This window comes from Carettochelys insculpta, chromosome 2 (genome assembly GCF_033958435.1).
Source record: "Carettochelys insculpta isolate YL-2023 chromosome 2, ASM3395843v1, whole genome shotgun sequence".
In the NCBI taxonomy this organism is placed as follows: Eukaryota; Metazoa; Chordata; order Testudines; family Carettochelyidae; genus Carettochelys; species Carettochelys insculpta.
In genome coordinates this window covers 1,470,610-1,495,000 of record NC_134138.1, presented here as the reverse complement: position 1 = coordinate 1,495,000, position 24,391 = coordinate 1,470,610, and the positions used below count along the sequence as shown (strand labels likewise).

The following is a 24,391-nucleotide window of genomic DNA, read 5'->3' as shown; positions in this document are numbered from 1 at the left end:
GCCAGGCTGTGGTGCCAAGTGGGTGTGTCGGGGTACCCAGCCTGGCTGGAGTGTGGAAACATGTGGGTGTGTCAGAGGGGCCGGGCTGTGGTGCCAGGTGGGTGTGTCAGGGGCACTGGGCCAGGCTGGGCTCTGGTGCCAGGTGAGTGTCAGGGGACAGGGCCGGGCTGGGCTGTGGTGATAGGCAGGTGTGTGAGGGGGACCCAGTTGGGCTGTGGTGTGCAGACAGGCGGGTGTGTCGGGGAGCAGACCGGGCTGTGGTGCGCAGACAGGCGGGTGTGTCGGGGGAGCAGACCGGGCTGTGGTGCGGAGACAGGCGGGTGTGTCGGGGGAGCAGACGGGGCTGTGGTGCGCAGAAAGGCGGGTGTGTCGGGGAGCAGACCGGGCTGTGGTGTGCAGACAGGCGGGTGTGTCGGGGGAGCAGACCGGGCTGTGGTGCGCAGAAAGGCGGGTGTGTCGGGGAGCAGACCGGGCTGTGGTGCGCAGAAAGGCGGGTGTGTCCGGGAGCAGACCGGGCTGTGGTGCGCAGACAGGCGGGTGTGTCGGGGGAGCAGACCGGGCTGTGGTGCGCAGACAGGCGGGTGTGTCGGGGGAGCAGACCGGGCTGTGGTGCGCAGACAGGTGGGTGTGTTTGGGGAGCAGACCAGGCTGTGGTGCGCAGACAGGTGGGTGTGTCGGGGGAGGAGACCGGGCTGTGGTGCGCAGACAGGTGGGTGTGTCGGGGGAGCAGACCAGGCTGTGGTGCGCAGACAGGTGGGTGTGTCGGGGAGCAGACCGGGCTGTGGTGCGCAGACAGGTGGGTGTGTCGGGGAGCAGACCGGGCTGTGGTGTGCAGACAGGCGGGTGTGTCGGGGGAGCAGACCGGGCTGTGGTGCACAGACTGGCGGGTGTGTCGGGGGAGCAGACCGGGCGGTGGTGCGCAGACAGGCGGGTGTGTCGGAGGAGCAGACCGGGCTGTGGTGTGCAGACAGGCGGGTGTGTCGGGGAGCAGACCGGGATGTGGTGTGCAGACAGGCGGGTGTGTCGGGGAGCAGACCGGGCTGTGGCGCGCAGACAGGTGGGTGTGTCGGGGGAGCAGACCGGGCTGTGGTGCGCAGACAGGCGGGTGTGGTGGGGGAGCAGACCGGGCTGTGGTGCGCAGACAGGCGGGTGTGTCAGGGGAGCAGACTGGGCTGTGGTGCGCAGACAGGCGGGTGTGTCGGGGGAGCAGACCGGGCTGTGGTGTGCAGACAGGCGGGTGTGTGGCGGGAGCAGGCCGGGCAGTGGTGCGCAGACAGGCGGGTGTGTCAGGGGAGCAGACCGGGCTGTGGTGTGCAGACAGGTGGGTGTGTCGGGGAGCAGACCGGGCTGTGGTGTGCAGACAGGCGGGTGTGTGGCGGGAGCAGGCCGGGCAGTGGTGCGCAGACAGGCGGGTGTGTCAGGGGAGCAGACCGGGCTGTGGTGTGCAGACAGGTGGGTGTGTCGGGGGAGCAGACCGGGCTGTGGTGCGCAGACAGGTGGGTGTGTCGGGGAGCAGACCGGGATGTGGTGCGCAGACAGGCGGGTGTGTCGGGGAGCAGACCGGGCTGTGGTGCGCAGACAGGCAGGTGTGTCGGGGAGCAGACCGGGCTGTGGTGTGCAGACAGGCGGGTGTGTCGGGGGAGCAGACCGGGCTGTGGTGCACAGACTGGCGGGTGTGTCGGGGGAGCAGACCAGGCGGTGGTGCGCAGACAGGCGGGTGTGTCGGAGGAGCAGACCGGGCTGTGGTGTGCAGACAGGCGGGTGTGTCGGGGAGCAGACCGGGATGTGGTGTGCAGACAGGCGGGTGTGTCGGGGAGCAGACCGGGCAGTGGTGCACAGACAGGTGGGTGTGTCGGGGGAGCAGACCGGGCTGTGGTGCACAGACAGGCGGGTGTGTCGGGGGAGCAGACCAGGCTGTGGTGCACAGACAGGCGGGTGTGTCGGGGGAGCAGACCGGGCTGTGGTGCGCAGACAGGTGGGTGTGTCGGGGGAGCAGACCGGGCTGTGGTGCGCAGACAGGCAGGTGTGTCGGGGGAGCAGACCGGGCAGTGGTGCACAGACAGGTGGGTGTGTCGGGGGAGCAGACCGGGCTGTGGTGCGCAGACAGGCGGGTGTGTCTGGGGAGCAGACCGGGCTGTGGTGCGCAGACAGGCGGGTGTGTCAGGGGAGCAGACCGGGCTGTGGTGCGCAGACAGGCGGGTGTGTCGGGGGAGCAGACCGGGCTGTGGTGTGCAGACAGGCGGGTGTGTGGCGGGAGCAGGCCGGGCAGTGGTGCGCAGACAGGCAGGTGTGTCAGGGGAGCAGACCGGGCTGTGGTGTGCAGAAAGGTGGGTGTGTCGGGGGAGCAGACCGGGCTGTGGTGCGCAGACAGGTGGGTGTGTCGGGGAGCAGACCGGGATGTGGTGTGCAGACAGGCGGGTGTGTCGGGGAGCAGACCGGGCTGTGGTGCGCAGACAGGCGGGTGTGTCGGGGAGCAGACCGGGCTGTGGTGCGCAGACAGGCGGGTGTGTCAGGGGAGCAGACCGGGCTGTGGTGTGCAGACAGGTGGGTGTGTCAGGGGAGCAGACCGGGCTGTGGTGTGCAGACAGGCGGGTGTGTCAGGGGAGCAGACCGGGCTGTGGTGTGCAGACAGGCGGGTGTGTGGCGGGAGCAGGCCGGGCAGTGGTGCGCAGACAGGCGGGTGTGTCAGGGGAGCAGACCGGGCTGTGGTGTGCAGACAGGTGGGTGTGTCGGGGGAGCAGACCGGGCTGTGGTGTGCAGACAGGCGGGTGTGTCAGGGGAGCAGACCGGGCTGTGGTGCGCAGACAGGCAGGTGTGTCGGGGGAGCAGACCGGGCTGTGGTGCGGAGACAGGCGGGTGTGTCGGGGAGCAGGCCGGGCAGTGGTGCGCAGACAGGCGGGTGTGTCTGGGGAGCAGACCGGGCTGTGGTGTGCAGACAGGTGGGTGTGTCGGGGGAGCAGACCGGGCTGTGGTTCGGAGACAGGCGGGTGTGTCGGGGGAGCAGACCGGGCTGTGGTGCGCAGACAGGCGGGTGTGTCAGGGAGCAGACCGGGCTGTGGTGCGGAGACAGGCAGGTGTGTCGGGGGAGCAGACCGGGCTGTGGTGCGCAGACAGGTGGGTGTGTCGGGGGAGCAGACCGGGCTGTGGTGCGCAGACAGGTGGGTGTGTCAGGGAGCAGACCGGGCTGTGGTGCGGAGACAGGCAGGTGTGTCGGGGGAGCAGACCGGGCTGTGGTGCGCAGACAGGCGGGTGTGTCGGGGGAGCAGACCGGGCTGTGGTGCGGAGACAGGCGGGTGTGTCGGGGGAGCAGACCGGGCTGTGGTGTGCAGACAGGCGGGTGTGTCGGGGAGCAGACCGGGCAGTGGTGCGCAGAGAGGCGGGTGTGTCGGGGGAGGAGACCGGGCTGTGGTGCGCAGACAGGCGGGTGTGTCGGGGGAGCAGACCGGGCTGTGGTGCGCAGACAGGCGGGTGTGTCGGGGGAGCAGACCAGGCTGTGGTGCGCAGAGAGGCGGGTGTGTCAGGGCAGCAGACCGGGCTATGGTGCGCAGACAGGCGGGTGTGTCGGGGGAGCAGGCCGGGCTGTGGCTCCAGGCGGGTGTGTCGGGGGACCGGGCACTACGTACCTGTGTTGTGTTACGTACGTCTGTTACGTCAGTTTCGCTCCCACGCCGTAAGTTGCTGCTTCTCCAGCTTCCTTCGAGATCTTTTTCTTTGGAGCAATTTCTCCCTGGCTTCGGCGCGATCTGCTCCTTGCGTGAGGCTCATCTCAGCGTGGCATTGATTGCTCCTGGAGGGGGGACTCCCCCAGGAGCTCTGCAGGGACGCCTGTGCGGTTCCGGAGCTTTATGTCATGGCGCTGCTGTTTCCGGAGAATCCACCTCAAGACCCTTGAGTTGCCCGTGACTCTCCACACGTCTGAGCATGTGCAGTCGGCATTCTGCATTCGTGTCGCCCAACAGCCTCGTGTCCAGCCCATTGCTGGCCTGGCCACATCTGCCAACTCCACCACCACAGCAACGCAAAGCCCCACACTGCTGTTGTGGTGCAAGCACTGTGCGGCTCTCCGGATGTGCAAGCCCTTGACAGTTGGGGCTGGCTCACGAGGCTTCCCGACGTGGACTCCCAGCAACAGCCCCTGGACTGGTGGGGTTTGGCAGGGGTCTCTGGGTCGAGTGACTTTTTTCTGAGCTTCTCCACTCTAGTGCGAGAGGCCGAGGCAGTGCTCAGCGAGCCACGTGCCGAGTGCCTGCAGCTAGTGAGCCGGCTCAGTCCCCCTCTCCCGCCTCCACTGGGCTGGACTTCAGTGCTTGGCAGGTCCATTAGGGGGTCATGCTGGGCAGGTGTGATGGGGTTCTGGGGTCCCCCAAGCTCTGCACCCCGTCCGCAGGCAGGAGAGTCTCTCACTCAGCAGGAGAACAGCGGGTTTATTAGCCGACAGGACACAGCGTCGTACAGAGGAGTCAGTACAGCAGGCAGAGACAGCCAGTCCCATCCATGCTGGGGAGAGGAGGCCCCGAGGGGCCCACAGAGCCGGGGCCTGGCCCCCTCCTTTGTCTCTCTCTCCCAGCCCAGACTCACTGCTCCCAACTCCCAGTTCCAATTCAAACCCCTCAGGCTCCATCTCCCCCTTTGTCTGCAGTACAAAGGTGTTACCTGGTTGTCAGGGTTACCCTCAGCAGGAGCCCCACACCCTCTGTGAGCCACACACACACACAGGTATCCCCCACTCCATCACATCTCTCCCCGCTTCCAGACTGAACTGACTGGGGTCACTCAGCCAGTGACCTGGGGAAGCTCGGGGCCCTCCCCTTGTGACAGGGCATCGGCTGTACCCTCGGTGCTCCCCTTGATGTGCACCACCTCCATGTCATAATCCTGCTGGGGCAGGCTCCAGGTCAGGAGCTTGGTCTTGGCCCTTTTCATGTGATGCAGCCGGGCAAGTCCCTTTAGTTCCCTCAGGTTGGTTGGTCTCCCGGCTTCGGTCTCCGGTCCATCAGCCACATTCTCAAGTCGGGCAGGCAGAGCCCATACAGATGCTGCAGCACCAGCAAGTCAAACATTTCTGGGGCTTTAAAGACTAGCAAAATAGTTTATGAGGTAAGCTTTCGTGGGACAGACCCACTTCTTCAGTTTTGATAGTGTATAGACTAGCACGGCCTACTCTCTGTTACTATTTCTGGGGCTAAATGGGTGAGGCCTTTCTTTGTACCATCAAGATCTAATCTTCTCTCTTGCCCTCTGGGGTGGAAATCTGATCTCCCTGGGTGTGGCCTCCTTCTAGCAATAGCTGGGCCATTGCTGATCCTCCGGAAGATCTCGTCCTCCCAGCCCGTCTGGAAATTTGCAAACCAAACTGCTCTCTGAAAGATGCTTTGTGCGTCCCAGACTCAGAATACACATGAAGGAATCCCTGTTTATCCCTTACTGGCCCACCAGGCCCAAAGCTCCTTTGTCCTTCCACCTCCAACTTCTGCCCCCTCCCCATGGAATCAGAAGTGGAGTCCAGTATGAGAATATAAGTGTTTCCAGCACCTGGAGATGGGGAATTGCTGAACCTCTCCTGCATCCTACAGAGATTGACTGTGCAGCTGTTTCACTTGGTTCTCACAGGGCTGCTCACATTCCCTGATAGTTTTCCCTTTACTTGCACCAACTTCCAATTCCTGAGAAACCTTTACCCTGCCTGCTTTGGACCCTTGCAGAGCACAGCCAGTGTTTCACACTCACGCAGGTCCTGGCCATCAGGAACTGAAACAAACTTCTCCCCAGGCAAAGGGCTGCTCTGGCTCTTACAGACAAGCACCTTTCCTGTTCACTCTCCTTCACCTCACTCCCATTTTCTGCAGTCCTCACAGACGGGTCATGAAAAGTTTCAGGGAAATTCTCTTTCTCAAGAGCTCCCCCAAAACAACAACTCACCCCTGTCTGGCTCCACAGGGGCACTGCTCCCTTGAGCCACAACCAGCTCCCGGGGTTCACCTACGCCCAGGATCACTTCTGGCCCATCAGGCAGATTCCCACATAATCCCCCTCCAGGCAGACAGCTGGTACCACCAGACAGAAGGTTAGGATCCCTTTCCTCCCCTCTGCTACCAGCTTCTTTCTCTTCATCAATCGGCATAACTCCATCGCCAGTCTGCTCTTCCTAGCTGCGTCTACACGTGCACGCTACTTCTAAGTAGCGGCACCAACTTCGACGTTAGGCGGCGAGACGTCGAAGTCGCTAACCTCATGAGGGGATCGGAATAGCGCCCTACTTCGACGTTCAACGTCGAAGTAGGGACCATGTAGACGATCCGCGTCCCGCAACGTCGAAATTGCCGGGTCCTCCATGGCGGCCATCAGCTGGGGGGTTGAGAGATGCTCTCTCTCCAGCCCCTGCGGGGCTCTATGGTCACCGTGGGCAGCAGCCCTTAGCCCAGGGCTTCTGGCTGCTGCTGCGGCAGCTGGGGATCTATGCTGCAGGCACAGGGTCTGCAACCAGTTGTCAGCTCTGTGTATCTTGTGTTGTTTAGTGCAGCTGTGTCTGGGAGGGGCCCTTTAAGGGAGCGGCTTGCTGTTGAGTCCGCCCTGTGACCCTGTCTGCAGCTGTGCCTGGCATCCCTATTTCGATGTGTGCTGCTTTGACGTGTAGACGTTCCCTCGCTGCGCCTATTTCGATGTTGGGCTGAGCAACGTCGAAGTTGAACATCGACGTTGCCGGCCCTGGAGGACGTGTAGACGTTATTCATCGAAATAGACTATTTCGATGTTGGCTGCACGTGTAGACGTAGCCCCTGTGTCCTGGCTAGAGGATGACTCTGGTCGGACAGAGTCCTCTCACCCCTCCCAGGAACACCTCAGCTGCCTTGTCCAGCTCCTTTAATCTTGATTTGGTTTCCAGGTGCTGCCACTTCACAGTGGAGTTGCTGAGCGTGGTTGCAGGCTCTCAGGCTGATGCCCTCTGCACCCCACGATCTCTGGATGAATCCCTTCAGTGTGCCAGACTCCTTGCGGGTCAGATGTTCCCCGCGTTAGGCCATAGGCCCCTCCGCCCTCTGGAAGTGACTCCAACAGACTCTCAGTGAAACCCCTTCTTCGCTGTGACACCCGCTCTTAAGGACCACGACCACACTGTCTTGGGGTGAACTCATTCAGCGTGTCAGCCTCCTTGTGGGTCACTTGTTCCTGGGGGTTGGGCCCTCGGCCCCTCCGCGTTCTGGGGCCGACTCTAATGGACTCCCAGGAGTAACCCCTCCTCGGGTGTGACACCCCCTCTCAAGGACCACCACCAAAGTTGCTCGGGTTTGGCCACAGGCCCCTCCACCTTAGGGAACTTTACCTCAATTGCCTTCAGCACACCTGGGTCTCGCTGGCCCCCCTTCTTCCTCCTGGGCCCCCATTACTTACTGCTGGATGCTCCATCCTCGGGGTGCAGAGCATCCCACTGCTGACACCAGTGTGATGGGGTTCAGAGGTCCCCAGGCTGTGCACCCCGTCCGCAGGCAGGAGTGACTCTCACCCAGCAGGAGAACAGCGGGTTTTTTAGCCGACAAGAACACAGCGTCGTACAGAGGAGTCAGTGCAGCCGGCAGAGACAGCCAGTCCCATCCATGCTGGGGAGAGGAGGCCCCGAGGGGCCCCCGGAACTGGGGTCTTGCCCCCTCCTTTGTCTCTCTCTCTCCCAGCCCAGACTCACTGCTTCCAACTCCCAGTTCCCATTCACGCCCCTCAGGCTCCACTTCCCCTTTGTCTGCAGCCCAGAGATGTCACCTGGTCGCCAGGTTACCCTCAGCAGGAGACCCCCAATCTCTGTGAGCCCTCCTCCCACACGTGTCCCCCCACTCCACAGCAGGCTCTTGTGCCAGGCCAGTGTACTGGGCAGGCCGTGGAGCTGACTGGGGGCGTTATAGTGGCCGGGAAGTGGTGCAGACCTGGTGCATTGCTGGGGCTGGGCTGTGGTGTTCCCTGTGCAGTTAGGAGGGCCACATCTTTGTGCTGACTGGGTGTATTGTAGAGTCCAGGCCATGGTGCTTACCAGGGGCATTAGGAGGGCCAGGCTGCAGGGTTGATTGGGGGTGTCAGGAGGGCCAGGCCATGCTGCTTACCTGGTGCGTTTTGGGGGTCGGAGAGAGTCCCCTATAAAAAACTATGGTGCGCCCACATCTTGAGTACTGCATGCAGATGTGGTCTCCTCACCTCAGAAAAGATATATTGGCATTAGAAAAGATTCAGAAAACGGCAACTAAAATGATTAAGGGTTTGGAAAGGGTCCCATATGGGGAGAGGCTAGAGAGACTGGGACTTTTCAGTCTGGAAAAGAGGCGATTGAGGGGCGATATGATAGAGGTATATAAAATCATGAATGGTGTGGAGAAAGTGAATGCAGAAAAGTTATTTACTTGTTCCCATAACATAAGAACTAGAGGACACCAAATGAAATTAGTGGGTAGCAGATTCAAAACTAATAAAAGAAAGTTTTTCTTCACACGGCGCACAGTCAACCTGTGGCACTCCTTGCCAGAGGGCGCTGTGAAGGCCAGGACTCTAACAGAGTTTAAAAAAGAGCTCGATAAATATTTGGACGTGAGGTCCATAGCTGGCTATTAGCAAGGGGTAAGGTATGGTGCCTCGCCTTTTGTCGAAGGCGGGAGATGGATGGCAGGAGACAAATCGCTTGGTCATTGTCTTTGGTTCACCTCCTCTGGGGCACCTGGCACTGGCTACTGCCGACAGACGGGATACTGGGCTAGATGGACCTTTGGTCGGACCCTGTATGGCCGTTCTTATGAATTGACCAGGGGCAGTTATGCTGACTGGGAACACTGGGGGGCCAGGCCATGGTACTGATGGGGGTGTTAGAAGGACCTGCCTGTGGTACTGACTGGGTACATTATGGGGGCCAGGCAGTGGTGCTCACTTGAGCTGCGTCTACACGTGCACGCTACTTCGAAGTAGCGGCACCGACTTCGAAATAGCGCCCGTCGCGTCTACACGCGTCGGGCGCTATTTCGAAGTTAACTTCGACGTTAGGCGGCGAGATGTCGAAGTCGCTAACCTCATAAGGAGATAGGAATAGCGCCCTACTTCGACGTTCAACGTCGAAGTAGGGACCGTGTAGACGATCGGCGTCCCGCAACGTCGAAATTGCTGGGTCCTCCATGGCGGCCATCAGCTGGGGGGTTGAGAGATGCTCTCTCTCCAGCCCCTGCGGGGCTCTATGGTCACCGTGGGCAGCAGCCCTTAGCCCAGGGCTTCTGGCTGCTTCTGCGGCAGCTGAGGATCTATGCTGCAGGCACAGGGTCTGCAACCAGTTGTCAGGTCTGTGGATCTTGTGTTGTGTAGTGCAACTGTGTCTGGGAGGGGCCCTTTAAGGGAGCGGCTGGCTGTTGAGTCCGCCCTGTGACCCTGTCTGCAGCTGTGCCTGGCATCCCTATTTCGATGTGTGCTACTTTGACGTGTAGACGTTCCCTCGCTGCGCCTATTTCGATGTTGGGCTGAGCAACGTCGAAGTTGAACATCGATGTTGCCGGCCCTGGAGGACGTGTAGACGTTATTCATCGAAATAGACTATTTCGATGTTGCAACATCGAAATAAGCTATTTCGATGTTGGCTGCACGTGTAGACGTAGCCTTGGTGAGTTATGGGGGCCAGGCCACGGTGCTGACTTGGTGCATTATGGGAGCTGGGCCGTGGTGCTGACTTGCATTATGGGTGCCCAGGACGTGGTGCTGACTTGGCACATTATGGGGGCCAGGCCATGGTGCTGACTTGGGCTATGTCTACACGTGAAGCCAACATCGAAATAGCTTATTTCGATGTAGCAACATCGAAATAGGCTATTTCGATGAGTAACGTCTACACGTCCTCCAGGGCTGGCAACGTCGATGTTCAACTTCGACGTTGCGCGGCACCACATCGAAATAGGCGCTGCGAGGGAACGTCTACACGCCAAAGTAGCACACATCGAAATAAGGGTGCCAGGCACAGCTGCAGACAGGGTCACAGGGCGGACTCAACAGCAAGCCGCTCCCTTAAAGGGCCCCTCCCAGACACAGTTGCATTAAACAACACAAGATCCACAGAGCCGACAACTGGTTGCAGACCCTGTGCCTGCAGCATAGATCCCCAGCTGCTGCAGCAGCAGCCAGAAGCCCTGGGCTAAGGGCTGCTGCCCACGGTGACCATAGAGCCCCGCAGGGGCTGGAGAGAGAGCATCTCTCAACCCCCCAGCTGTTGGCCTCCATGGAGGACCCGGCAATTTCGACGTTGCGGGACGCGGATCGTCTACACGGTCCCTACTTTGACGTCGAACGTTGAAGTAGGGCGCTATTCCGATCCCCTCATGAGGTTAGCGACTTCGACGTCTCACCGCCTAATGTCGAAGTTAACTTCGAAATAGCGCCCGACGCGTGTAGCCGCGACGGGCGCTATTTTGAAGTTAGTGCCGCTACTTCGAAGTAGCGTGCACGTGTAGACACAGCTTTGGTGCGTTATGGGGGCTGGGCCGTGGTGCTGACTTGGTGCGTTACGGGGGCCAGGCTGTGGTGCTGACTTGGTGCGTTATGGGAGCCAGGCCATGGTGCTGACTTGCATTATGGGGGCCAGGCCATGGTGCTGACTTGGTGCGTTATGGGGGCCAGGCTGTGGTGATGATTTCGTACATTATGGGGGCCAGGCCATGGTGCTGACTTGGTGCATTATGGGGGCCAGGCTGTGGTGCTGATTTGGTGCGTTATGGGGGCTAGGCCGTGGTGCTGACTTGGTGCGTTATGGGGGCTGGGCCGTGGTGCTGACTTGGTGCGTTATGGGGGCCGGGCCGTGGTGCTGACTTGGTGTGTTATGGGGGCCGGGCCGTGGTGCTGACTTGCATTATGGGGGCCAGGCCATGGTGCTGACTTGGTGCGTTATGGGGGCCAGGCTGTGGTGATGATTTCGTGCGTTATGGGGGCCGGGCCATGGTGCTGACTTGGTGCGTTATGGGAGCCAGGCTGTGGTGCTGATTTGGTGCGTTATGGGGGCCAGGCTGTGGTGATGATTTGGTGTGTTATGGGGGCCAGGCTGTGGTGCTGACTTGGTGCATTATGGGAGCCGGGCCGTGGTGCTGATTTGGTGCGTTATGGGAGCCGGGCTGTGGTGATGATTTGGTGCATTATGTGCCAGGCTGTGGTGATGATTTCGTGCGTTATGGGGGCTGGGCCATGGTGCTGACTTGGTGCGTTATGGGGGCCAGGCCGTGGTGCTGACTTGGTGCGTTATGGGGGCCAGGCTGTGGTGATGATTTGGTGCGTTATGGAGGCCGGGCCGTGGTGCTGACTTGGTGCGTTATGGGGGCCAGGCTGTGGTGCTGACTTGGTGCGTTATGGGAGCCAGGCCATGGCGCTGACTTGGTGCATTATGGGGGCCAGGCTGTGGTGCTGATTTGGTGCGTTATGGAGGCCGGGCCATGGTGCTGACTTGGTGCGTTATGGGAGCCGGGCCGTGGTGCTGATTTGGTGCGTTATGGGGGCCAGGCTGTGGTGCTGACTTGGTGTGTTATGGGAGCTGGGCTGTGGTGCTGACTTGCATTATGGGGGCCAGGCCATGGTGCTGACTTGGTGCGTTATGGGGGCCAGGCTGTGGTGATGTTTTCGTGCATTATGGGGGCCAGGCCATGGTGCTGACTTGGTGCGTTATGGGGGCCAGGCTGTGGTGATGTTTTCGTGCATTATGGGAGCCAGGCTGTGGTGCTGATTTGGTGCGTTATGGGGGCCAGGCTGTGGTGCTGACTTGGTGCGTTATGGGGGCCGGGCCGTGGTGCTGACTTGGTGCGTTATGGGAGCCGGGCCGTGGTGCTGACTTGCATTATGGGGGCCAGGCCATGGTGCTGACTTGGTGCGTTATGGGGGCCAGGCTGTGGTGATGATTTCGTGCGTTATGGGGGCCGGGCCATGGTGCTGACTTGGTGCGTTATGGGAGCCAGGCTGTGGTGCTGATTTGGTGCGTTATGGGGGCCAGGCTGTGGTGATGATTTGGTGTGTTATGGGGGCCAGGCTGTGGTGCTGACTTGGTGCGTTATGGGAGCCGGGCCGTGGTGCTGATTTGGTGCGTTATGGGAGCCGGGCTGTGGTGATGATTTGGTGCGTTATGTGCCAGGCTGTGGTGATGATTTGGTGCGTTATGGGGGCCAGGCTGTGGTGATGATTTCGTGCGTTATGGGGGCCGGGCCATGGTGCTGACTTGGTGTGTTATGGGGGCCAGGCTGTGGTGCTGACTTGGTGCGTTATGGGAGCCAGGCCATGGTGCTGACTTGGTGCGTTATGGGGGCCAGGCTGTGGTGCTGATTTGGTGCGTTATGGGGGCCAGGCTGTGGTGATGATTTGGTGCGTTATGGAGGCCGGGCCATGGTGCTGACTGGGTACATTATGAGGGCCGAGCTGGGCTGCTGACTGGAGGTGTTATGGGGGCCGGGCTGTGTTACAGATAGGGGGCATTATGGAGGCTAGGCCGTGATGCTGACTGAGAGCATTAGGGGGGCCAGGCTGGGGTGCTGACTGGGGGTGCTATGGGGGCCAGGCAGTGAGCATTTCCAGGGCGAGGACATGGGCTGACCCGGTGCATTAGGAGGCTGCGGTGTCAGGTGGATGCATTAGGAGTATGGCCCGTGGGTATAAGAGGCCAGAGGAGGCTAAGACTCACCAAACAGGCAGCCCCCACCTTTGCAGCATGCTACTCCCCAAAAGGTGCCCTGCTGATGCTCCACCCTGCTGCCCCCATCCTCTTCCCAGGGCACCAGACCAGAGTTTGGTAGAGGAGTGAGCTGTGCATATTGCACTAGTGGGGGCAGGGGCAGAGTTAGCACATCGGGGGACAAAAGTAAGTGCATCTCCTTCAGCAGTGGTCCTCAGCGTGCTCGGTACAAGCCAAGCAGCAAATCTGGGGCAATGGAGTCCGTTCCTTTCCCGCCCACACACCAGCGCTTCCCAGCGGCCACTAAGGGCACTTGAAAACTCTAGTTTCTTGGCAGAGAACTTAGCGGTTAGCTGGCAGGAGCACCATACCTAACTCCTACTGAAATTAAATCAATGCGAGACCCCCCTCAGCTCTACTACAAACAGTTCTGACATCTTACACAAGTCACTCACAGGCCGCTGGGCTCTATCTGAACTTTGGGAGGGGAATAGGGTCGAGTGGGTTACAGCAGGGGGCAGGTACCTCTGGGTTCTACTTACTACTTCTGGGAGTCACTTGGTATTGAGTAGGACGTCTTCATGTCACCCTCCTTTTTGGGAGTCCATTGGTGGGTGATCAGCCCAATTCTGGAGCCACAGGTCTGATCACAGAAGAGGCTGGCGGTGGTAGCTGTTGGACGGGTGTGTTAGGGGACTGGGCTGGGGGGGTTGTAGTGACAGGCAGGTATGTTAGGGGACTGGGCTGAGGGGTTTCCAGTGCCAGGCGGGTGGGTTAGGAGACTGGGCTGGGAGTCCCAGTGCCAGGCAGGTGTGTTAGGGGACTGGGCTGGGAGTCCCAGTGCCAGGCGGGTGGGTTAGGGGACTGGGCTGGGAGTCCCAGTGCCAGGCAGGTGTGTTAGGGGACTGGGCTGGGGTTCCAGTGCCAGGCGGGTGTGTTAGGGGACTGGGCTGGGGCTCCCAGTGCCAGGCTCATGTGTTAGGGGACTGGGCTGTGTATTTCTTGAGGCTTTCCCAGGAGGCAGCCCCTGACTCCGGTCTTGGGGTGTTCCCAGGTGTTCCGGCTCTGGCCTCTCTCAGGCATAGCCCCAAGCTCCCTGCACTGCCCGCGTGGGCTGGGTTCAGGGCCTGGCTTCTGTCCATGTGTAACTGGCCCCTTTCCCCTGCGTGGCTTTGGGGGAGCCAGGTTCCTGCCCATGCCGTGCAGTGGCCCCTGGCCGAATGGGCTGAGGGTTAGCCTGAGGTTCAGGGCGCTCAGCGCTTGGCAGCGTCCGGTGCAGACGGTGAGGCCTGGCTGCTGCTGCCCCAGGAAAGCTGGAGGAAGGGAGGCAGCCTTGTGCCCTGGCTGCGCCCCGGGCCAACGACTGCCCAGCAGATGCAGTCGCTGCAGCGTGTGAGGTCTCCCAGCTGCCGAGCACGGCTCGTTGTGGGGGGCCTGAGTCTGTGCGCTGGTGCAGGGGGTGGCCAGCTCCACCCTGAGCAGCACAGCTCGCGGGAGCAGGGGATGCACTGCGCAGCAAGGAGGTGCTGCCGCGAGGACGGGCAGTGACCCCGACAGGGCCGGCCCAGGAGGGGTGAGGCAAGAGCTGCCCCGTGTGTGCCGGCACCGCGGTTACTGTGGGGCAGGGGTAGGATGGTGCTGACCCGGCTGGGACCGTGCTCCTAACCGGGCCGTCGGTACCGCCAGTAGCACTGTGCTCCATCCCGTTGCGATCCCTGCCCCCTCTCGAGTGGCCCGTCTGTGGCAGGGAGCCCGGCTGCTGCTTTGCCACTGGCTCTCACGCCCTTGCGCTCTCGGGGGCGATCCCTGGTTCCCACGAGTGCGTCTTCCTCCTCCCCAGGGTGCCCTGCGGGCTGTCACACTCCCGGAGGGCTCCCCGTGCATGGAGCAAGGCCAGGACACTCTGGAGACTCTGCTGACCTGGGTAGCTGACATGGAGGAGCTGGTTGGCAGCCAGAAGGCCCCTTCCTCGGAGGTGAAGGTGGTGAAAGCGCAGCTGCAGGAGCAGAAGGTAAGCTCAGCCTCGGGGCCCTCGGCTCCCTGCCAGGGTGTCCTGTGCAGCCACTGGGGTCTCTGGTGGCGGGGCCGGAGGGAGGGGCTCTGGGGAGAGGTGACTGCTGGCGGGGGCCTGGGGCGAGCCCTAGTGTGGCATCGCTGCTGTGTGTTCCTGAGCCTGGCCCCCGCACGGAGGGAGCTGCCCACCTGCAGAGGTCTGACACCTCGCCAGGAGGCCTGGAGCGCAGCCCTTGGCCCAGTGCCTGGCAGCGCCCCGGGAGCAAACGCTGCCCTGCTCTGGCCGCACACCGCCACCGTGGCAGCTGCTCCTGCTGGTGGCGAGTGCCTGACGGCTGCTGAACAGGCTCTGCCCTGGGGCTGGGCCCTCCTGCGACCTGCTGCTGCCTTGCCTGGAGGGGGCCCCCCTGGTGCCGCCGGGGCAGCTGGCAGTGCATGCAGCTGTTTGGGTCCCTGGGCGTGCGGTGCTCTTCCCTGGGGCTGAGTGCCAGGACGTGCACAGGAGAGTCCCTGGGGCTCGCCATGACAGCAGCGCTGCCCTCGCCCTGACAGCTCTTGAAACGGCTTCTGGACGAGCGGCGACACTGCGTGGAGCGAGTGCTGCAGGACGGACGGCTGCCTCAGGAGCAGGTGGCCAGGACGAACGGACAGCAGAGCGGGGGTGCCGCAGACCTGCCGGAGAAGTGGGGAAAACTGGTTGAGAAGGCCCATGCCAGGTGGGTGAGCAGAGCTGTCGGCTTGGCTCTGCGGAGGCCGGGGGTGGCTAGCACGGCTGAGCTGGGCCCAGGCGGCCTCCCACACGAACCCCTGGCCTGCCCGTAAGTGCCTGTTCCCAGGGCCGGTTCGAGGAGCAGATGCTGGATTGCACAGCACTTCCCTGTGGGCCAGGCAGTCCCCTTCTGTGCAGGGACAGTGCCTGGTCAGACTCCGGGCCCCGGTGCAAGGCCCTGTCCATGCTGGCGGCTGCGGTGCCGGCCCCGTGGGCTGCCCAGCTAGACACCAGCTCCAACCGTCACAGCCCCCTGCCTGGAGCTGCTGTGTCCTGTAACCGTCTTGACCCAGCAGCTGGAGGCACACGCCAGGGCACCCAGGGCACCGGTACCCAGTACCTAGGGCTCCGGGGGAAAGGCACCTGCACTTATGCAGTGCGAGGGGCCGGCACGCTCCTTGTGGGCTTGCAGGACCCTTTGTGCAAAAGAGCCGCTCGCACAAGCGCGTGCCCTTTGTTCATTGCCAACCCCCAAGCAGAATGCAGCCGCTAAGCGCACGGCGCCATCTCGCCAGCCCTCAGCAGGCAGGTCGGGCGTGTCCGGGTTCTGGCTGCTGCACATGCCAGTCACGCAGTGGGTTCTTAGCAGCTCTGAGCTGAGGCCATGTCTTCTGTTCAGGTCTTTCCTCCTTAGTTTGATTCTTTTCCCTTCTCAGCTGCTCTCCTTCTTGGGCCCCAGTTCATACAGTGACACTCAGGTCCTGCACACCCTGTACCCTGGCAATGATTTTACTAAGATACAGAACCCTCCAGTTCACAGACTAAAGTGGGGAAGGGCTGTCCGGTCTACCTGAGAGTCCGTTAAATGTTGGGGTTTACACCCCCTCCCCGCAGGCTCTGCCAGCCCCAGTGGCACCCCAGCCCCACCTCATAAAACAACCTCCCCAAAACAACCCTGACAAAAACACACCCAAAAGCAACCCCCCTCCCCAAACCCTCTCCAAAAAAGCCAACTTCCCACTGCCCAGCTCTGGTGGAGGAGCTGTTGGAGCCTGCTGGCTGGAGGCGCCCAGCCACGGGGTGCCTGGCCTCCCAGCAGGAGCCTCCCGGTCCCGCTGGCTGGAGCCGTCTTGCCGCAGGCACTTGGCTGTGCAGCTGGAGCCGCCTGGCAGCCTGCAGCCGGAGCTGCCTCGCCGTGGGCGGCTGCAGGGGCCACCACACGGCCTTGAGGAGCTGCCACAGGAGTTCTGGCGGCTCTGGCAAGGAGGTGGCGGTGGCAGAGGCTGGTCCTGGCTGCAGCAGCTAAGTCTCGAGGTTTCCTGGGGGGACACTTTTAAGATTTTACTGCCCCACTGACGACCTGCAGGAACTCCGGGTGGGGGGACACACGTCCATTGTTCCCAAGTCTGCTAAGTTGGGTCCGTAAAATCGCGGTTTCCCTGTATTATGACCAATCCTGAGCTCTTGTGAAGAAATTCTTTACCCAGCCCTGCCTCCACCTGCGGGGCTCCACAGCTTCCAGGAGCAATTATGTAGTAGTTAGTAGTAGTAGGCATCCTTCTGTCTGCAGAGACGATGGATCGCGCCCTTTAGAGTTTCAACTGAGGGCTTCATTTACAGCGTCTACTGTGACTATGAAGACCCACACAAGAGTGACAGTCCTTGCTGCATCTCCTGCAGATGTGGTGGGTGTCTGGCAAGTCCTTAGTGTGCTTTCTGTGCACTCGCTTCTCCTCTGCTAGCTGTCTGATCTTCAACTCGCCCTTCTGAAGGCCCTTGTGTAACCCCTGCCTCCATCTGCCGCGGTCGTCTGCTAGTTCTTCCCAGTAACAGTTATGCCGCAGATGGAAACAATGACACGCCCAAACAGAACCACACAACCAGACAATGGAGCAGTGGGGACCAGAGCCTCCAAATGAAGTAGGAATTTCACCCCGCCAGTGCCGCTGGCATGGAGCGGGCAGCGCTCAAAGGAGGGTTCCTTTACACCGCGGAGGGGATGCCTGGGGGTGTGGGGAAGGGCTCCCATCAGGAGGAACGTGCGGCTGCGCCTTCCCACTGCTTGGCTCCTGGCCTTCCGCTAAGTGGGCAGCCAAACTGCTGAGGCCTGACGGTCAGCGGTGCTTTCGCCGAAGACATCACTATTACTCCGCTCCCATACCCAGGCCTGTGAGCTTGGGCACCACGGACAGCGCTGCAGGCCCGCAGGCAAGGCGGCGGTGAGGCCTGGATGGCCACCCCAGAAGGGGCAGGGCCAGGGGAAGAAGAGGCGGGGCTTAAGAGAGTCAGCCCCACCCCCACCGCCACTGCCCCCCACGTTGTCTCAGAGCTGCATGCGGAGCAGCTGCACAACGCTCCGCTGCATTTGAAAGGGGCTTTGGCAGTGGTGGTGGCTGGAGCTCCAGGCCGTGTGAAAAGCCGGGCCCAGGAGTAAGGCCCCCCCAGTGGCAGGCCTGCCTGAGTGTTAGTTACAAGGGTTTTGCCTGACTTCGCATGCCGGCTTCCTGTGTCATTTGAGCAGGCCGCGCCACCCAGCCAGCCAAAGCAGTTACGCTCACTCATAAAGCCACCGGGGTTCCCATGCTCACCACAGGGGGCTGGACCCTTATGTTTAGCCGCCCGGCTGCAGAAGGTGAGCACCCTAACGGTGTCTCCCGCCGGCACGGACGTCCTGCCTCTGCAGTAGTTTTCAGTGCAAGCAGCGTCTGCAGTACCACGCTGGGCTCCGCTGCGTGCCCTGTCTGGGCAATAGGCTGCAAATGTGGCTGTGACCGTCACAGTCACGCCGCAGGTTTCAGGGGTTAGTTACGCTGAGATACAGCCCTGGCTCAACCTTCACGTGCCTCCCAGGCCACACAGGTCTGGACTTTTGATCCCTGTAATGTTGCAAACCCACCAATTAACTAAAGAAGTCATACGATACCGTTCCTTAGCATCGGTTACTACCCAGGGACAATGGTTTCTAACACCAACACGTCCCTGTCCTGTATATGCCACAGCTGACCCTCCTTCGCGGGTATATCAAACATGTGTCTATGGCTTCCTTAGTGTTTAACACAGAAACATTCATCCCTTTTTTGTAATTTTGACCCCCAAGCACATAGCCCCAAATTTTCCTGGCCCACACACTGAGCCATGTTAGTGGTTTTCCGGTGTTGGTTCTCTTTATATGCCCAGGAATGAGGATCAGTGGAATACAAACCACATTTTTGTTAGCTGGGTTCCCATAGGTCCCACTGAATCGATATCATAGAATCATAGAACAATAGAGCTGGAAGAGACCTAGAAGATCCATCGAGTCCAGCCCCTGCCCTAGGCAGGACCAAACCCATCAGATCAGCCCAGCCAGGGCTTTGTCAAGGCGAGACTTAAACACCTCCGGGGATGGAGACTCCACCACTTCCCTGGGTCGACCATTCCAGTGCTTCACCACCCTCCTAGTGAAAAAGCTCTTCCTAATGTTCAACCTGGACCTTCCCAGTCACAACTTGAGACCATTGTTCCGTGTTCTGCCATCCGTGACCACTGTGAACAGCCTCTCTCCAGCCTCTTTGCAGCCTCCCTTCAGTAAGCTGAAGGCTGTTCTCAAGTCCCCCCTCGGTCTTCTCTTCTGCAGACTAAACAGTCCCAATTCCCTCAACCTTTCACAGAATCACAGAATCAGAGGGCTGGAAGGGACCTCAGGAGGTCATCTAGTCCAGCCCCCTGCTTCAAGCAGGATCAACCCCCACTAAGTCATCCCAGCCCGCACCTTGTCCAGCTGGGACTTAAAAACCTCAAGGGATGGAGAATCCACCACCTCTCTAGGCAACACATTCCAGTGCTTCACCACCCGCCTGGTGAAGTAGCTTTTCCTAATATCTCACCTACACCTCCCCCTCTGTAGCTTCAGACCATTGCTCCTTGTTCTGCCGTCTGACACCACTGAGAACAGTTTCTCACCCTCCTTTTTAGAGCTCCCCATCAGGAAGTTGAAGGCTGCTATTAAATCACCTCTAAGTCTTCTCTTCTGTAAACTGAACAAGCCCAAATCCCTCAGCATTCTCCTCATAGGTCTTGTGCTCCAGCCCCTTAATCATTTTTGTTGCCCTTCGCTGAACCTGCTCCGGCAAATCCACATCCTTTTTATACTGGGGGCCCCAAAGCTGGACACAATATTCCAGATGTGGCCTTACCAGTGCCGAATAAAGAGGAGTAACTATTTCCCTAGATCTGCTCGAAATGCTCCTCCTAATGCACCCTAATATGTCGTTAACCTTCTTGGCTACAGGGGCACACTGTTTACTCATATCCAGCCTTTCATCCACCATAACCCCTAGGTCCCTTTCCATCGTACTGCTGCTGAGCCAGTCGGTCCCCAGCCTGTAACAATGTTTGGGATTCTTCTGCCCCAGGTGCAGGACTCTACACTTCTCCTTATTGAACTGCATCAGATTTCTTTTGGCCCAGTCCTCCAATTTATCCAGGTCCCTCTGGATTCTCTCTCTACACTCCAACGTATCTACCTCTCCCCCTAGTTTTGTGTCATCCGCAAACTTGCTGAGGGTGCAATCCAGTCCCTCATCCAGGTCATTAATAAAGATGTTGAATAACACCAGCCCCAGAACCGAGCCTTGCGGCACTCCACTTGAAACAGACCGCCATCCAGATATTGAGCCATTGACCACTACTGGTTGGGCCCGACCGTCAAGCCAGCTTTCCATCCATCTTATAGTCCAAGGATCCAATCCATATCTCCTTAACTCATGGACAAGAATGTTGTGGGAGACCGTATCAAAAGCCTTCCTGAAGTCAAGGTATATCACATCCACTGACTTCCCCATGGCCACAGAACTTGCTACCTCGTCATAGAAGCTAATCAGATTGGTCAGGCAGGACTTGCCCCTGGTGAATCCATGTTGGCTACTTTTGATCACTTTCCCCTCTTCCAAGTGCTTCAGAATGGATTCCTTGAGGATTCCCTCCATTATTTTCCCAGGGATTGAGGTAAGGCTGACGGGTCTATAGTTCCCTGGATTGTCCTTCTTTCCTTTTCTAAAGGGGTGGCTGAGGTGAGGCCGGTGATGCGGAGGTCGGCGCTGGTACCCTTGGTATAAACTGAATGCAGTGACTTACCAGAGCTGCTGCCATCTCAGGAGCTGTGTGAACCAGGGCCCGAGCCACATTTGCATCAGACACCAAGCTGGGGCCCATGCAAGTTGCACCAGCAAGAGCTGCGCTGGAAAAGTGGTGGCACTGTTGACAGCGCAGGATGGTTAAAAAGGCTCCACAGGATGGATTATGGCCTGTGGGTTGGACACCCCTGCTCTAGCCTTTGAACCAACCTTTATTAAAGATGGGAACTACATTTGCCTTCTTCCAGTCATCCAGTATCTCCCCCAATTTCCAAGAGTCTTCCAAGAGTCTTCCAAGGTTCAGCAATGACCTCTGCCAGTTCCCTCAGTACCCTGGGGTGCATTAAATCCAGACCCATGGACCTGTGCACATCTAGTTTTTCTAGATAGCTCAGAACTTGTTCCTTCCCCACAGATGGCTGCCCTCCACCTTCCCATACTGCATCATCTAGGACCGTCATTGGGAAGTTGACTGTCTGTGAAGACTGAGGCAAAAAAACCATTGAGTACTTCAGCTTTTCCTGCATCATCTGTCACTAGGTTACCTCCCTCATCCAGTAATGGCCCCACACCTTCTCTGATAACCCGTTTATTGTTCACATGCCTGTAGAAACCCTTATTGTTATTCTTCACATCCCTTGCCAGCTGCAGTTCCATTTGTGCTTTTGCTTTCCTGGTTACTGCCCGGCATTCTCCAGCCGTATGTTTATAGTCCTCCTTAGTCAGCTGTCCTCGTTTCCATTTCTTGTACGCCTCCTTTTTTAATTTAAGCTGACTGAGGATTTCCCTGTTAAGCCCAGATTTCTCTGTTAAGCTCAACCTTTCTTCATAAGTCATATGCTCCAGCCCCCTAATTATTTTGGTCGCCCTCCGCTGGACCCTCTCCAGTGTATCCACATCCTTCCTGTGATTGGGGGTGCAATAACAAGCAGCCCTGTAGCATCTCAAGGTGCTGCAGGATTGCTTGTTATCGGTGAAGCTACAGGCTAACGTGGCTGCTGCTCTGAGACTAGACGTCAGTAGTTAGGCTGGGGAGTACAGTTACCACATGCGCCTGTGGAGCCATTTGATCTGTATTTAGTGGAAAGTTTCCAGCTGCCGCCATGTCATCATCTTTCCCCTTCTCTCATATTTTTCCAAAACAACTTTTTTGTTTCCAAAGGCAAATTTCCTTGCATGCCTTCCGCGATCTTTTGAGTGACCAGCTGATGACATGTCCTGGGCCTGTGTCAGGCTGACACTAGGGACCCATTTCCTTGTACAGTCATGCCTCATTAAACGAGCACTTTACTTACGAGTACTTGCTTAAACGAGGGACACATATATCTTAACCCCCCACCAGCCCCACAGGCCTGCCCCGGCAGCCTGACCCTCCCTGCCGGCTTGCAGACTGGCCAGTGGTAGCCTGACCCCCCCCACCTCCGCTGGCCCCATAGACCTCACCCACCACAGCCTGATGCCCCACCCACCGCCGGCCGCACACCCAACCTGCAGCAGCCTTAACCCCCCCACCCACCCCATGGACCAAACCTGCCACCAGGTTTTAACCCTCCCTCCCACTCATGGCCCCAAACTGCCCCCAGTCTTTAAACTCCCTCCCCCCCACAACCCAAGGTTCACTTACCTTTCGAAAGCAGCGCCGTGGGCTGCCACTGCTTCGCCAGTCAGAGACTTCCACATGTATTTGAATGGGAATTTAGTGCCCCCTTACGAGTTTTCGCCTGCAAGCAGAAAGGTGGGAACCAATCGTGCTCATAGAGCGAGGGATGAGGGTATTGGTTTTGTAGTCCCTGCTAACCCTAACCACCTTTTCCCTTCCCATTGCCCAACTGGCAGTGTTTTAGAAAATAACTGGTGCCCCATTCCTAGTTGTGACTAGGACGTAGTGATGAGCTTTTCCAGTGCTTGTATTTCCACGGTAACAGAACTTAATTTGTTTACCGATACCTCTAGGTCAGTAGCACCCAGTACCCCACCTCCTGATTCAGTTCCACTCAGGGCAGTTGGCAGTGCAGCCCTTTGGGTCCTTTCCCTTAGGGGTTTTTCAATATAGCATCATTTTAACCATGCTACCCACCGCGATGGATTGTTTGTACCCATAGGGTGTGACGGGGATTTCAGGGGAGCCAGCAGACGCCACTCAGTCAGGGAGAACCGCAAGGAATGGGGCAGGTTATTCCAATAGCTAGATTTACCAACCAGAACAAAACAGCCGCTATAACACTTTTCAGCTTATCTAGAAGCCAACAACCTTTAAAGCAACCCAGTTTAGGCCTCTACCCAGACGTATGAGAATCACTGAGAAGCTTATTAATCCCATACAGAAGTGCTACCAATCCCAAAGGATTATCTCCCAGGTTAATGAATATTTGGTGCTCACTAATTCTTATGAACTAAGCTAATGTATTAAAAAGGCAGAGATATTGGAGAGCCACTGGCATCTCAGGGTCCATACAGATGTGAGTACGCTGCTGAGATCACATTCTCGGCAGAGGAGGTGAGCTTTGCATTTGCAAAGAGTTCTTTCCGCATTAATCACTGGGTCATAGTCCCCTGATGAAGCCTAAGCAGATCTGAGGTGATAGGATCAAGTCCCATGACTCTTTGATGCAGTTTTTCAAGCAGCCCTGGTAACTTGCAGTCCTAGGTCAACCATAGGCATTGCAACAGAGAGAAAGCCGTGCTAGTCTATACACTATCAAAACAAAAAAGCAGTCCAGTAGCACTTTAAAGAGTAACAAAATAATGTATTAGGTGATGAGCTTTTGTGGGACAGACCCACTTCTTCAGACCAGAGCCAGACCAGAACAGACTCAATATTTAAGGCACAGAGAACCAAAAACAGTAATCAAGGTTGACAACTCAGAAAAAAATTATCAAGATGAGAAAATCAGAGAGCAGAGGGGCAAAAGGGGAGGGGACTCAAGAATTAGATAAAGCCAAGTATGCAAAAGAGCTCGATAATGACCCAGAAAATTCCCATCCCGGTTCAAACCACGTGTTAATGTGTCGAATTTGATTATACAAGAGAGTTCAGCCGCCTCTCTTTCCAAACTGTTGTTAAAATTCATCTTCAGTAAAATGCAGACTTTAAAGTCATTAACAGAATGGCCCACTCCATTAACATGTGGGGGGAGTGCATGTGTAAGTCAGGCTGGATGTGAGAGGCAAGGAGAGCAGCTCCCAGTGGCTAAGGATGACCCTGGGGCCACAACTGGCAGGTAACACCTGTACCCTGAACAAAGAGGAGGGAGGAGCCGAGCTGGGTTTTGAACTGGGGCGGCAGTTAGAGGCTAGGGGAAGAGAGAGCTGGAAGGCAGCCAGCCTGAGGAGGGGGAAGCTACACCCCAGAGGGGCACCCCTCGGGGTCTTCTCCCCAGGACGGGTTGGAAGGACTGTCTCTGACTGCTGTACTGTCGCTTCTGTGAGAAACTGGGTCTCTGTTGCCTAATAAACCTCCTGTTGTACCTGCTGAGTGAGAGTCACTCCTGCCAGCGGACGGGGTGCAGTGCAGGGGGACCCCTGAACCCCATCACAACATGCCAGCTCACTGGTTTGTGGATCAGGAGTGTTTTAAGTCTGTTTTGTGCCCATTCATTTTGTCTAAGGGAGTTTGAAGTCTGTCCAATGTACAAAGCATGTGGGCATTGTTGGCACATGATGGCATATATGATGTTAGTTGAGGAGCATGAAAATGTGCCCATGATTTTGTGAATAACTTGGTTAGGTCCATAGTAACAGAGAGGAAGCTGTGCTAGTCTATACACTATCAAAACAAAAAGCAGTCAAGTAGCACTTTAAAGACTAGCAAAATAGTTTATTAGGTGAGCTTTCGTGGGACAGACCCACTTCTTCAGACCATAGCCAGACCAGAACAGACTCAATAACCCTATTGAATATTGAGTC

The 24,391-nt window shown here is 58.3% G+C and overlaps 1 protein-coding gene across 1 annotated transcript in view; it reads left to right on the top strand.

Moving 5' to 3' along the window:
• The window catches only part of LOC142009002 (microtubule-actin cross-linking factor 1, isoforms 6/7-like), a 177,971-nt gene that overhangs the window by 749 nt on the left and 152,831 nt on the right, over window positions 1-24,391 (top strand). Inside the window, exons 2-3 of the mRNA XM_074986421.1 lie at window positions 14,490-14,660; window positions 15,215-15,378. Coding sequence (XP_074842522.1) covers window positions 14,490-14,660; window positions 15,215-15,378 — 335 coding nt within the window. The remainder of the gene's footprint in view (window positions 1-14,489; window positions 14,661-15,214; window positions 15,379-24,391) is intronic.